Source organism: Schistosoma haematobium, chromosome ZW, assembly GCF_000699445.3.
Source record: "Schistosoma haematobium chromosome ZW, whole genome shotgun sequence".
NCBI lineage: Eukaryota > Metazoa > Platyhelminthes > Trematoda > Strigeidida > Schistosomatidae > Schistosoma > Schistosoma haematobium.
Window position 1 is genome coordinate 74,806,905 of NC_067195.1, and position 15,866 is coordinate 74,822,770.

The window sequence follows — 15,866 nt, forward strand, 5'->3', positions numbered from 1 at the left end:
ATATATGTATATATATCCCCTAGAAAATCAATCCACTTCTTAGCCAATGATATACATTTGTCCTATAGGTCACCTTTGATTAGCATCAATTAATCTTTTCATTTGGTCACTTCTCATTGGTTCTCCATATCTGTAGCATTGTTAAGTAGATATATTTTCTTGAAGTTTCCGCATGAATTTTCTGTATGGTATGTTATATAAAATGATTTGGAACTATGTACCTCGTTATAAATAAATTGTGTAGAGCTTGAGTGTGACGTTTACTTGTGTTGATTCATGTTTAGATTAATTGGAATGAAAGAACTACTCTCAGGTTATGATACACATAACTGGACCTGTCAAAGCAGTTGAATTGATTCATATGTGTAGAAGTGATCAAAACCGATACTTTATCCTTGAAATATACATATATTCACCTTGAGAAAATTACCATCCTGTCTGTAGCGTTCTAAGTTGATAGAATCATTTTGAAATGTTTTTCAAGTTAATTTGGTTATGACAAATATGCTTTGAATATAAGTGTATGACAACTCTGAAATAACATATTTTTCGTTTTAAATGTCTTACTCGCTTTACTAGTTATATCTAAACAAGCGGTAAGCTGCTAATCAAAAAGCATTCTGTGAAAACTGCAGATTAAATCGATAACGTACTTAAGTATTCCTATTTATGTTAGATACTTGATTATGGCCAAAGGTAACTGCATGCATCCGTGTGCACGATTACAACTAATACGTACATCCACGTTCTCATTTCCTGTACTTTCATATAGCTTAAACACGAGTCTTTGTTTTCTCTTTCTTTGTATTTGAATTAATGTAGTTTACTGCCTAACAAAACAAATATAGAAATACCGATGAAATTATGATGTGCGTAATATGTGCGTTCCTCATTGAATGTCATTAGGATCATGCCATTTGGTTAGAATTCATATGGCGAGAAACTTGTGGAGCATCTAGATTTTTGCTTTTGATACCTGAAATATGTCAAATATTGAAAAAAAGTCTAATGTTTATGATGTGTGGGCGAGAATGATAATGATTGGTTGTCTGCTTAGTCACACGTAGATAGTCTGACAGGTGTCAGATGAGTTATATATTCCCCTATCCCTATTATTATTGTGACTCACTTATTACTGATTGTTCATTATTGTTGGGTTTTTGGTGTGGAAATATATTTACGTTGTGGTAAGGCTAATCACGTGTTCTTGATCTGAGTTGTGTTGATGTCCTGTAGAATTAACACTAGACCAAAATCTCGTGTAGATATTCGTCTGAGGTCAATTAACGTCCCATACGTGTAAACGTGGAAACCCAACCGTTATAACATTAGACGAAATAAAACCGAGCGTTGTAAATGTTTACATAAAGCACCAAGTCTGTAGTCAATAGATTTTAAAATGCATTCAAGGTCGACGTAATTAAAAAAACACAAGGTTCTTGTTTATCTACTATATTTAACAGAATTTAAAATACTGCATCACATCGCACTGTGTTTGTCACTTTACATATCCCCAAAGGATATAAATGGGGGAATCAATCTCGATATGTATTTAACAGCAGTTAAACAAACTCCTAAATTGTTTCTGAAACGGATAGATTTCTTTAATCATGTATTAGCATCCATATATTATAAACTTTAATATGATTATCGAATATGTACATATGTTTAAAGAATAGTCAAGTGAAAAAGTAGATATTGTTACAGGTAGGCGAACGAACTCAAGCATAGTAATAACTTTAAAAGCTGATGAGATCAGTGTTCTATTTATAATGGATTAGAAAACGTACATTCACGTTCAAGCAATAAGAATGAAATAAGATAAATCAAATTACTGAATATTATCCAGTGATGTAGTGTGTTACACACAATAAGGATAATGGAAAAATTTACGGAATCTACAGACGAAAAACATTTGATAATCAAAACGTTTACTAATCCAGATATAATGTTTATATGAACCTTAACTAAATATATTCTATGACTTTTAACTAATACAACTGTAGTGAACAAGAACACAAATGGGGATAACCAAATGTATTTTAATGCAACATTACAGAATTTCTTGCTAAGATCTGAGAACCATACAGTAAATACTTTACTTGCAAAATATTCATCAATTGTCTCATACTTTGTTGTCCTATTAGTTTCCATACCAATCACTCACTGTTCTCGTTCTCTTCTTTTCAATTTTCTCAACCTTCTACCTCCAAGTATTCCACTTTCGTCTGATGATACTTACTACTTATATCTGTCGACATCAATAGCACACACAACACAACCACAGATTGTTATCGAATAAAGTTTCGGACAGATAATAGCTTGATTATGCATTGATTATGAAACTATCCATTTGAAGTACAAATAAATCTTTTGAGGTTTAGTCAGACAAATAAAGTCTAGTGGTTAGACGCTCGTGCTCGAGACTAATAGGTCCTGAGTTCGAATCCTGCGAGGCGGGATCGTGGATGCGCACTGCTGAGCAGTTTCAAAATAGGACGAAACGGCCATCCAGTGTTTCCAGGTTTTCCATGGTGGTCTAGCTTCAATTGACTCATGATCTCAACTATTGAAATAAAGTGATTATTTGAAATTTAGCCTGTTAAACGTTACTTTTTTCTTATTCTAGCATAAACATTCGATGATTATTATGTCCATTAATGATTAAAAAACAAGTTGATGCACGTTAGATCACTCTTATTCTCTGATTGTTAATTAGAAATTCAGGGGTTTTCTTTCAACGAAAAATGAAAATTAATCAACTTGTGAAAGTTCTACGACAAAATATAAGTCTTTTCTTTATGATGAGAAAAATAGAAAAAATATTTTTTAAAAACTTGTATTCTAGTCTTGTATTTACGGAATCTTAGGAAATCAGCAACTAAATACCTTGTACAATGTTTATGCAAACCAATATTTGAAAGGATATAACCTAGAAAGAACAAATGTTGGGCCTGTCAGTTAATACAACAAATTTTCATGCAGATTTAATAATGTACTTTTGAAATGCATCTTTTATTTGAAGTTAGAAATAAATGAATGTAATATGATAATTAGGCTTATTAATAATAAATTAAAATAAGATTTTCATCGTGTGATTTGAGTTAATGTTATATTTCATATCAGAAAAGGTTTTGTGGATATTGTAGTAATTTCAATGGTTGAGATCATGAGTCAATTGAAGCTAGACCATCATGGAAAACCTGGAGGCACTGGATGGCCGTTTCGTCCTATTGGGGGACTCCTGAGCAGTGCGCATATACGATCTCGCCTTGTGAGATTCGAACCCAAGACCTATCAGTCTCACCAGACCACTGAGCTGGCATTCAACGGTGTTAATGTCTAACTTCAATCAATCCATGAAATTAAGCGACACATCCACCATTGTCTTCAGTGAGTTACTATCTCACAACAGACCTGACTGAACTCCACTGATGACTGCTTCTCACTAGAACTCCAGGAAATACCTCTGGAAGCCAGTCACTAGTGAACATATGTTGATTCATATCATAAAGGGTTGTAGTTACCTACTTTTATCAAGAGAACGCGATTAAGGTAATGGAAACAATTAATATTATAACCAATTGTAGCAGGTATTGTTTTACCTTACTGGTTTGTTTAACTGTACCAAGATACATACATTTTTCCGTTGATTGTTACCTCGCACGAATTCGGTTACGCTCAGTACCCATACTTGTAACCTGGCACGATCTCGGTATTCTTTCGATACCACAAGATCGCCAACAAATACATCTCGACTACAGTCATCGACTGCCTTCTGATATTTGGCCTACGGGGGATCTTATCGGTTAAGTGGCACGTAGTCTTTCTGTAGTGGTGATCACAGTCAGCCGCGACTTGACACCACACAACAGGGTTTTGTGGATAATTTCAAATTCAGTGGTAGTAGATCATCTTTGAAGAATCTAGAGAGAGAGAGTATGATAATCTTATTCTATAGTTTTTAAATGTTAGAGTTTGGACGGTTTCGTTTTTAATATTTCAATACTGTCTGTTTGTGAATTATTTGAGTTAATTCAAATTACAATCTCAACATAAACAGTGAGATTCAGCGGGATCGAGAAAACAAGTTTCAAACATGATGATAATACACATAGCAAATTAATACTCTTAAATTTTACAGTACTTAACATTGATACCGAAAAATAATGAGTAAAATTCATATTTCTGTTGAATGTAATGTACTTTACTCTTTATTGATTAAATAGTGATTTTCGTTTTCAAATATAGAACAAAAAACGTCTTTGTTTTTCAAATCAAGGTGACCAATATAGTTTTCGATTGTTAAAGTATACTGAAGACATCGAATATGATATATAAAAAGAAGAAGTTATCCCGTAACTTACATAGAAAATTATGCTTACTTACTTGCTTCTGTTACCCGTCGTGAAGCATAGGCTGCTGACTAGGGTTCTCCAACCTACTCTGTCCCGCGTTCTCATTTCAAATTGTTTTAAAATGCTATTCACTATTTTGATGTCTACCTCCGATTCTCGGCGCAATGTGTACTTCAGTCTACCTATTTCCTATTTTCCTTCAGGATTCCAGGTTATATCCTGCTTTGTGATGCAGTTCAAAGGTTTCCTCAATGCATATCCAATCCAGAAATGTATATTACCAAAACATTATATCTGAAAACACTTTGCCCTGTTTTCAGGCATTATAAAAACGATCCAAAAGCACTGAGGTAATAATCAGAATAAATGTAAAACAATGTTTGAAAAAATTGACTTCCTTCGACATCATTTTAGTTGACTCATGTTTAAATCCACAAATAATATTGGATTTTAATTATTTCAGCAAACCTAGTTATCTTCCGTAATTACTCAAGTTAAACATTATATGCTCATAAAAGTACACAGAAGGATAAGTCATTATGTTCTGGTTGTTTGAATTTTCCCATTGATGTTTAGAACTGTAATTGATCATTCTGTTATTGACATATATGCAGAATTCAAACAACCAATACAAAATAAATCAAAATGTGACCTCATTGTACAAGTTAGTAGCTATGTGGACTTACTAGCTAAGTAAATAACGCGATGGTGTTTGAAACGAACGGTATTGGATTTAAGTTTCGAAGTGAACATCAACTCTTCGATACAGGTACATCCAGTTGACTAGTCCATGCGTCCTAGATCGTTTTACCTGTTCCTGCCATCTAAATATTTCAACAAGTTATCTATTTTTATTTGTTTTAATATATCATTATGTCTATTAATCGCATAACCTATTCTGCTGCGTTTCTAAAAAGTGTACAACCTTTCGTTGTCAAAGTTACAAAAAGCTCAATAAAAGAGAATGTGGTTGTTGGCAATATACAACGAAAAAAAATGTACATTATTAAGATGTTCATTTACTGGACTGTTAACATCTAACTGGCGATCAGTTAATATTTATCGCCAGGACCGACCAGGAAGAAAGAAACGGAAACTTGTTGAAATACTTTAAGCTGCGAATTCTATATTGTACCAAAAATATAATATTGAATAAAGCTGATAATAATGATGATAATAAAGTATTATTTAGTAAAGTTGATTAACTTAAATGTACTTCATAATAAGATTAAATAACTACATTTTTCAAATAGAGTGAATAAATTTAATCGTCATGTAAAAAAGTATATTGTTAACACTGATGGTATGTACACATATCTAATAATCTCTAAGGGACTAAATTTCGATGTTTATTTATTTATTTCTTTATTTAGTGATGGATAGAACTTGTATTTTATAAAATCCACACATACATATTCATATGCACATCTAATGAATTAAAAACAAAAAAACAAAAAAAAATATTATAAATCAAAATATATTTGTGTAAAACAGCACATTGAGTAACAAAATAGATTTGTCTCTTGGTTACAAGATGAAATATTGTCTCACCTTTGTTTGTTTGTTTATTTATTTATTTATTTACTTATTTTAAAATTCCAATATAATTTGAATTGTTTAGTATCGAATGTTCAGTTTTACATTGAATTGTCCAATTCTTTAGTTATTTATGTAATAGAATCATTTCATTGAAACATACTATCACGTATATATATATAGAAAGTATTTATATGCATAGAAGTATAAGAATAATTTAATGTCATATATTTATGTTTTTTTATATTTATTTTATCATCTAAAGTAATTGACAAATAAACAATTATTTATGAGATATTCACAGTTTATATAAATTTAATTATCTCAGTTTATTGTGATAATTCTCATTTATCACATTGTTTAATATTATAGTATCAATGAAGATGTCATTGTATCTTTTGTTTATTTCATGTATAACATTGATTATAACTGGAGAAAGCTTAAGTAAGTTCGTCATTGTTATAAATAATAATAATAATTTATCTTCTGAGCTGGATGGTTTGGTCATGGAGTTTCTATCGTTCTTCCAGATAACATCATCAGCACAAACTTCAGATGAAAGTTGGTAATACAAAGTTTGTGCTAATAATGTCGTTTAAAAGAATGATGAAAACTTCACGACCAAACCATCCAGCCCAGAGAGTAAAAATTCATCAAAATCTTCGTCACCATCTCAAAATAATAATTTATTGTTAAATAACAGCTGTGCATATCTATAATACTTTCAATCTGGTTTCTTCCAGTTCTTTTTTATGTCTTAATTATCAATTATAAACTTTAAAGTTTTGAATTTATTTATTGAATCCCATGTAAGATTTGTGCCAATGAGAAATAGTTTGAACATTAATTCACTTCATATGAATAATGATAAAGTCATATGTATGAATAAGACTAAACGATGAGAACAAAACACTATTTGTCATTAAAAAGAATTTTGATCTGCCTACTTATATATTTAGTTTTTGAAGTTAATCAACATTGCTCTAAGATATCATCAGAAAAGTTATTAAGAATCAGGAAGCATTAAAATGGTTATTAACATTATGCATTGAAAGAACATTCATATCCCATAATCATAGCTCTTAACAATCAAACTATAAAAAATTAGTTCACATTCCTATTTTCAGTCAGTATGTTATATTGCACTAGTCCCAATTAGAGTCATTATTAATTTATTGTCTGATTTCTGATTTGTTTTCTTCGTTGACGACGGTTTTTAACTAGAATCTCTGTAGATCTATCTTATACGTAGCCATTGATGCGCATATAAATAATACTAACTAAAATGTTTTAAGTTGAAACTTGTATGACTTGAGGATGCTTTCCGTCGTCTGAGTAGGTCGATTATGTATTCATTTTTAAAACACTATCAAGTCTAAATTAGTTAACATTTCTTTTTTTCAAAGAAAGAGGTAAACATACGCCTCACAGTTTAACAGAAACACTTTGATCCACGAGAAATATTTTTTTCAGTTGTGTTATAACTTGTGGCCTTGGGTCCTATTAATATATAAAGTAATGATACCGCCAATTAGAGAACAGTGATCTATCAACCGCGCCAATGACACATAAAAACCGTTCGAGCGGTCTAGAGACTTTATCGATCCTCCTTCCTACCTAGCCATAACTGTTGAGTACGGAACACCAATCTCAGCCTCCGCAATATGAATCATGTATTTCAAACATACTGCGTTTATATACAAACCAAACAGACCAAATCGCATCACAAAATAGAAAATAACATTTGTACAAGTTTTAGCCAAAACTGCCTGTGAGTGTGGGAGGTAGTAATTAATAGACTGAGCATAACTCAAGAACGTTAAACCATATAATAATAGTGTATGTTTCAAAATAAAGCTTATAACAAGAGGAACACGAATATGAACAGTTTCGTTACTTAATAATTATACAATAAAAATATATGTATCGTACTGATCCATAAATAGTTCTCGAAAGTTACCATTCATAAGTCTCGTCGGGATATAACAAGCTGGTCTCACCAAATGACATGAAAGTCTACGGTTTGATCCTGATTTCATAGTTTTAATCTATCTGTCTAGTCTCAGTTTAGTATTGTGAATTAAAAATTCATGATTTGTTAATTTCATTTATTATTGTACACATTTCTCCTGGTATATTAAGAAAGATTCGAAAGTAATTTAAGTAAACATAACATTGATTGCAATGAGAGAAATCATATTTTGATGGAGTTTTGTTCTCTGGACTGGATGATTTGGTCATGGAGCTTCCATCATTCGTCTGAACGACATAAACTTTGTATCACGAAATTTCCTTAAGCCATTTAATGAAACTTGTAGTGTCGGTTATTATGTTAAGCCCATATACCTTATTCTAGCTTTCAGACAGCCCATTTTATTCATTCAACTTGAGTCACATTCTGACGTTGTGAATTATTCACTGATCAATCTTGACTATTTTTATATGAGCGCGTAGGTGTGTGTACATTTCTTATCCCATTACTCATCACATGTCTGTAACTTACTTTTGTGTAACTATAAATAATGATTAACACTTGGTTAAATGGGAGTTGGCTTACCAGCCATCTCCACTCTGCGTCGTTTTTCTTCTTTCTATTCCATTCCCTCTATATACAAAATATATGCATTCAAAAGTCCATTCTCGTTATTTGACTTATTTAATTCCGTTATTGACTAACGCGATTAAAGTCGATGATTATATACGAGGATAGACGACATATATGTTTCGACAACGATCATTCATACGATGAAATTGGAGTCCGATCACGGGCTACTAAAGTGGAGAGCACGTCGCTAAATATCGTCCGATCTAAATGACGACAAAATAAAGGGACCCACCAAAAATCTTTCTATCATGTATAGAACTCTCAACTACCTTTTTTTAGTGAAACACCTTTATGAATAAGTGAATAACTTGAAACTTCATAATGAATAATAGTTTAATTCATAATAAATTCATTCAATGGATTTTTATTGAATTAGAAAATTATGTTTATGTTTATGGTGTTATTAGCAAAACAGGTAATGCATTTTAATGTATTTTATTCAGTTATACCTTGACATTACTTACAAAAGACGTTTCCTATTTCATTCCTATAAAAATCTACTGAGACTGTAATCAAAGTTAATATCTTGCTTCAATGGATTACTTTTACAAAATATGTGCTAACTTGAATGATATAGACAGTTTGATAGAATTAGCTGAACTTTTTAAATATGATTGCATAAAAATCAGACGAATTGACATATATATGTACCTGAAGTTTGTGTTGATGATATCGTTCAGAAGAACAATGAAAGCTCCATGACCAAACCATACAGATCAGAGAACAAAACTTTATTAAAATACATATAGTATTTTTTTAAAAACACAGATTTGTCATTGAGAATTATTTTCACTCCTCGACCTTGAGTATGCGGGTGATATTGTCTTATTGTGCGATAATACGCAAGCCATGCAATCCGCATTCAATCAGTTGGTAATTAGTATTCGTAGGTATGGTGTGTGTGCTTCGCGCCTTCTAAGTGCAAAGTACTTTTACAAAACCGTCAGGACCCTGATTCTGTACTCACCCTGGGTAGTGAGCAGATAGAAGTAGTCGAGAAGTCCATGTATCTAGGTAGCTGCATAAGTGCTGGTGGTGGCGTGAATGATGGGATCAATTCATATATAGTGAAAGCCAGAGAGGCTTATGCTAGCCTGAGCCATCTTTGGCGCCTTCGTGATGTTAGTCTGGCTGTAAAAGGTCGGATCTACAACGCACTTCTGCTCTATGCTCGTGAAACCTGGCCTCTCCGAGTTGAGGATGTTAGACGACTCTCTGTGTTCGATCACCGCTGTCTCCGAAGGATTGCTGATGTCCAATGGCAAAACCATGTTAGTAATGCAGAGGTTCGGCATCGTGTGTTCGGGCACAGAGACGATAACCCAATTGGCGTCACCATCTTGAAACACCGACTTCGGTGGCTTGCACATGTTCTACGAATGTCTTCCCAGAGAATTCCACGTCGTGCATTATTTGCCGGTGCTGGGACTGGTTGGGAAAAGCGGAGAGGTGGTCAATGTATGACATGGTGTCGTGGTATGAAAGAAATCTGCAAAGGACTGGCTTCTGTTGGTCCTCCACGACTCCCTGGCTGGGGTCCGAGAGATGGTGCAACACAATAGCTAGAGACATTATCAGATATGGCTCAGAATAGAAGTCAGCGGCGATCCTGCTGTGACCTTATTTTGCTTTTTTCATAAAAAGTGATCTTAACGTCTTGAACTGGAAGAATTTTTTCTGGTTGTACCTTTCTGTTACCCCCATTATTATTACTATTTCACTACCATACACTAATTTGTGGTCGTTATTGTTGTTTTTTTCGTTTTACACGAACCTTACATTCTTTGTCTCTTCCCATTCTCATTATTATTGTGTGGCGCGTATGTATCTGGTGTCCTCTTGTGCCAATATTTATGTGTTCAATTAAATGAATGAATAAATAAATAATTTTCACGATTAGTGTTACTGTTCCTACATGTGAGTGAAAAAGTGAGCAATGAAATATGTTTAAATTACTTACTTATGCCTGCTACTCCTCGTGCAGGAACATGGGCTGCTCACCAGCGACCGTTTACTAAATATGTGATCCTATTAAAATCAAGTAGCTTTATTTTTGAATAGTCTCTAATAATAAAATCTAATTGGTGCGTTTCAACCCATTCAGTAGTCGTTGGTTGGATCTATCTACATAAAAGTATTAATGTTCACAGAAAGACGTGAAAACATTTAACACATAATTATTGAATTACTATATTCACTAGTTCAAGACATCTTAGTTCCAATGGTCGGGTCCTAAGTTGTAAATCCTAATATTGAAAATCTTTCACCATTATAGGACATCATGAAAATGACAAATTACTTAAACAATACGGTGATACAAATGACAATGGAATTATAACAAATGGTGATCTTATCAGTAAAAATAATCATAATGAATCTTCCAATGATGTGGATATAGAGGGTAGGACGTTTTAGCTTCTTTTTTGTTTTTGTTTAAGTAAATATTTTTCCAGTTGTGAACAACTTTAACTTCATGAATGAGTAATTAAGGTAATAGACTTTAGTTATATCATATCAAAAGATACATTTCATAATGCTGTAGACTGGATATAATAGAAAATAAATCCATGTGAGGATGAATACAATAATGATACTAAGTAGATTGTCAACATTTGTGCACATTTAGGCAGAAACGTCATAATATAAAATAAACCATATGTAAAATTATATATTGACAATAAATATTACTCGAAGTAAAGAAATATTTTATAGCAACCAGTATTTCTTATTCTTGATGTCAAATCAGATTCCTTGTTTAGAATCCTATAAGGAACCTTAGAGCCTGCCTACATTTTTAGAAAGAATTGTAAGTCTCCCAAAACAGTTTATTGTATGTGGATTAAGTTTTATGGTACGTTTAATGTTAGTATGCTTTCTTTAGACGATATTCATAATCATAACGGATTGGCTCGATGGGGTGAAGGAAATCCCTATCGCTTGGATTCTAAACAGTCCAAGTCAAAGAATGACGAAGAACACGAGACTACTGAAGAAAAGCACAGTGAAGAACATGGAAAAGAAAACACAAGTACAGAAAATCAGGATGAAGAAATAAAAACTGAAAGCGAAAGTAGGTGATAGATTTCCGCTAAGCGACGTAGTTTAATGTTTGAAACTGACTATCATCATACTCATTAGTTTAGGTACAGAATTACCCGTTGGATTGCTTGACTGTCCAAGAAATTGTATACGCATACATAATATCATGATTGCATTCTAATTGCGGGTCTTGTAATAATCCTACTCCACAAAATACAGTTAAACAGATTGTTTTACTTCTTCGAAGATTAAAATATCTGTGTTTCGGACATAGATGATGCACAGTAAAATCTAGAAGTTATAACTACAGTTATTTAGAGGGTGGCAAAATATCAAACTGTTCATGTAAGTGATTCATAAAATAAATCTCAAATTTAACACACCATGGGATGGTGTTGCTTAGTCTATCGATGTCGAATAATTCATCATCCACCACGGTTTCATTCTTAGATGACAACGAAACAGCCCATTGTTTGTTATTCAACAAGGAATTTAAGAGCCGCTTTATCCTGCATAAGACCGACTGCTCAATATATTATGTCTAAAACTCTCGTAACGAGTAGTTTCAATATCTTAGAACCCATGGCAGATCCTGACCACTGAATCCAAGTATGATAAAATATGGGTTTGACTTTGAGAACATGACTACAAAAAAAATATAAAGAACAGTATACCCATCAATAACGTTACTTAGCTTGGTAGCAACGTTTGACTGACTTATCAGCATCATGATGTCTTCTAAAATATTTCAAGCACACGCCATTGCTCAACTAACTTTTCACAGCTTATGGTTTAAGTACATGATTATAAGATAAATAACTTAGGTGCTGGATTGTCCAATTGGCTTAATTTTAATATATATCTTAAGCTTTGTTTGATGATCGAATCAGTAAAGCCTCTGTGTCATCACAAAGATAATTCAGACCACCCTTGAAACTCAAATTCATGTAGCTTAAATCAACAGATTAAAATTTAACCACCTTTTATTTTATCTGTAACTATGTGACTTTTCAACTATTTGCCTATCTGACTATTTCGTTAGAAACACATTAATACATCTTTAGCTTCAGGTCATCAACATAAAGGAATTGTCAACTGGGGAGGAAATCAGAAGGAATATTATGAAGATATATTTACAATCGTGAATAAAACCAAAAACAATTTTCAAAAAGGTGATGAGACCATTTATTCATTCATTTTACAAAAAAAGTTAACTATTAAACCCTAATTGATACTCATATCAAAAGAATGATTCAGGGAAGATCTTATACAAAAATTGCTATTGTATTTTGAAATAGTCGTCAGTAAAACAACTATGAGTATAATTAGCATGAGCAAAATCAGTGTTACTTAGAATAATTCAGCATGATAGAACTATTGATTCATTGAATTATGTTAATATATTACACATGTGCTTAAGTTATTTGCATTCACAAGTACAATAAGTACATATTACCTTTTTTAATGAAAATTAATCTATGTCAAAGAGTCCTATGAATGTATATATCATTTATTTAAGGTCAGTGACTAGAATTTATAGTGATCCATTAACGGATTAGAGTCAGTTAGAAAACCAGTAACAAAGATAAATTCATACGAAATCAATATTACAAAAACTTTTGATAGGAATTGAAATAAAAACTTTTATATGACAATTTACATTTAAGTATGTATTGAATTATTACCTAATTTTACAAACACAGACTTGAAAAACACATTTTATATCTTTCTGACATTTGTTCTCAAAGATACCTTTTGATTTCTCATCCAATTTGGAATGTACTCTTTATTTGAATGGTTGTTTTGATCATATGAATCATTCGGATCATAGGATAGTATATTTTCTAAATATTTTTGTGTATTTTTGAAATTATTACCATCAAAAATTTGTGTGGGACTTTCTCAGATAAGTGACTTTGTCAAGTTTGTGTTCTGTAAGGAAGCTTAATTTTATTTAAGAGTTGCCTAGTGATTATGTACAATGTAAGTAATTAATTTTTTATTTAATAATTGTTTATTTGTATTTAATTTTAATAACTGAATTCATGAGTCAATTAAAGCTAGACCACCAACTAATCCATGAAATTGCACTACCGTCCACCATTGTTGGTTGAGGATAGATATTAACACTGTTAGATGCTGGCCCAGTGGTCTAGAGGTTAAGCATTCGTGAGCAAGAGCGATGGGTCCTGGGTTCGAATCTCGAGGGACGGGATCGTGGATGCGCACCGTTGAGGACTCCCATGCTGAGACGAAGCGGCCATCCAGTGCTTCTAGGTTTTCCATGGTGGTCCAGCTTTAATTGACTCATAAATTCAAGTATTAAAATCACTAAAGAACAATGCTATTTATTTTTCACTGTCTTTGATGGACTTCATACCAACGAAATATTTCACTCGGCATATGCCAAATATTTATTTTTCTTTATAGACAGTAAATAGTAATGCGGTACAACAACTAAAAACTTTGCTTGAAAGACAAGTTCATTGTGAACTTTAATAATAAACGAAACTAATTAAGATGTTTCATGCTTTTGATCCATCTTTTAAAAATCAAGTAGACAAATTGACTATCATTGGCTTTCTAAAGCTACAAGTTAGAAAATGGAATACACTACCGAAGTGTATGTGTTTATTCTCAAACAACAAGTTGAAAGTTAGGTTCCATCAAGTCAAATTTTGGATATCTGAAGAACGACAGTTAAGTTTTCTATTTTTTAACAAAAATAAAAAAATCCCTAAAATTCATTAACATACAAGAAGCTTTCGTTCATATGCCCAATAAATAAGGTGTCTTGAATATGCCCCATTTTATTAGTTCACTAAAATTTCAACTATGAATATAATTCCGTCTCTTTTCATTTCATTAGATGAAAATAGAACATTTCATAACAACACGAACAGATTTCCCGAAGATATATCAGACAATAGTTCACTTGAATCGACTCCTATGAATATCAACGAGTCCCTTACTCATAATCTGAATAGTCATGATCATTATCATTATGATCATGATCTTAATAATGATGAGAATACAACTGATTCATTGCATGATGAACAGATCATTGATCATTTAGTTGATCCATTATTATCAGATATCTATGTAGCAAATAATCATTCTACAATTTCAACTCATACAGACAATGGAGATGATGACTGGAAAGCTGAACGATCATGCCGAAAATGTATCAAATGGCAGAAATTACAATTAACACTTCCATGCTTATTATATCCGATAAATTTTGATGCACCTCAAGAAGTGAATCAAACCAAAATAATTTATATACATGTAATGAGAAAAGTGATTGCACAAATTAATAAAAGCTTAAATGAATTGTTATTAGAGTTGGAGCCATAATGGTTTATACTATTTCTATAAAATTCTAATATTATGATAATGAACGAACTTACTGTAACACTTCAGTCAATTGCAATTTTATCTTAATATTTTTATCTACTTTTCAGTGAATATAAGTAGTATACATTTCAAATAAATATGTTTATTGCTTAATTTAACAGATATTATTTTCTGTTTCGGCATATATGATCAATAGTATAGATTTAATTAAAAACGACAATTAAGATGCAGTATATAGCATTTCAGCTCAGATCGCGTACATCTCATTAGAGATTGGCCATTTGGAGTCCAAAATATCAACTACGAAAAAATGCACAGACTTAATAATAATTTCATACTGATGGGACAATTTATTTGTTATCTATACACCATGACCTAGTGGATAACATTTTGCTATTTAAAATAAAATTCATCAGATTTGAGTATCTATATAAATACCAACACTAGGATGTAGTTTGGAAACCACCTTGTAATTTAGTTTTATTTTGATCTTCCACTTCTCCTTTGGCATTGAGCATTCCATATGAGGGCTTTCTGTGTGACGCAGTTGGATGGTTTCCTCAATGTATGTCTTATCCACTTCCACTGCTTCTTCCTGAGTTTTTTCTCCGCTGGAATCTGGTTTGTTCTCTCTTATAGTAGGTTGTTGCAGATAATGTCTGACCAACGGATCCGACGTATTTTGCGTAGACAGTTGTTAATAAACACTTGTATCTTCTGGATGACGACTTTAGTGGTTCTTCAAGTTTCCGCCCTACACAGTAGGACTGTCTTGAAATTTGTAATGAAAATCCTGCCCTTGATGTTGGTTGACAATTGTTGTGAGTTCCGAATGTTGATTTATGTATAACATATGTTTTTGTCTATGCCATCCAGTATCGAGACCTTACTGAAGTATATTACACTTCTTGTTGGTAAATGTAATGTTTGTTTAATTTTCCCTCATAAGTAGCTATGAATTTTTTTTGTTT

The 15,866-nt window shown here is 32.3% G+C and overlaps 1 protein-coding gene across 1 annotated transcript; it reads left to right on the top strand.

Annotated features, from left to right (window-relative positions):
• The first annotated feature begins 6,226 nt into the window (after positions 1 to 6,226).
• On the top strand, positions 6,227 to 15,048 carry MS3_00004379 (uncharacterized protein). The gene is made up of 5 exons (XM_051212294.1): positions 6,227 to 6,338; positions 10,775 to 10,900; positions 11,381 to 11,569; positions 12,603 to 12,710; positions 14,408 to 15,048. The coding sequence occupies exons 1-5, from the start codon at positions 6,272 to 6,274 to the stop codon at positions 14,893 to 14,895; spliced, it is 978 nt and encodes a 325-aa protein (XP_051072465.1). The 5' UTR covers positions 6,227 to 6,271; the 3' UTR covers positions 14,896 to 15,048.
• The last annotated feature ends 818 nt before the right edge of the window (positions 15,049 to 15,866 follow it).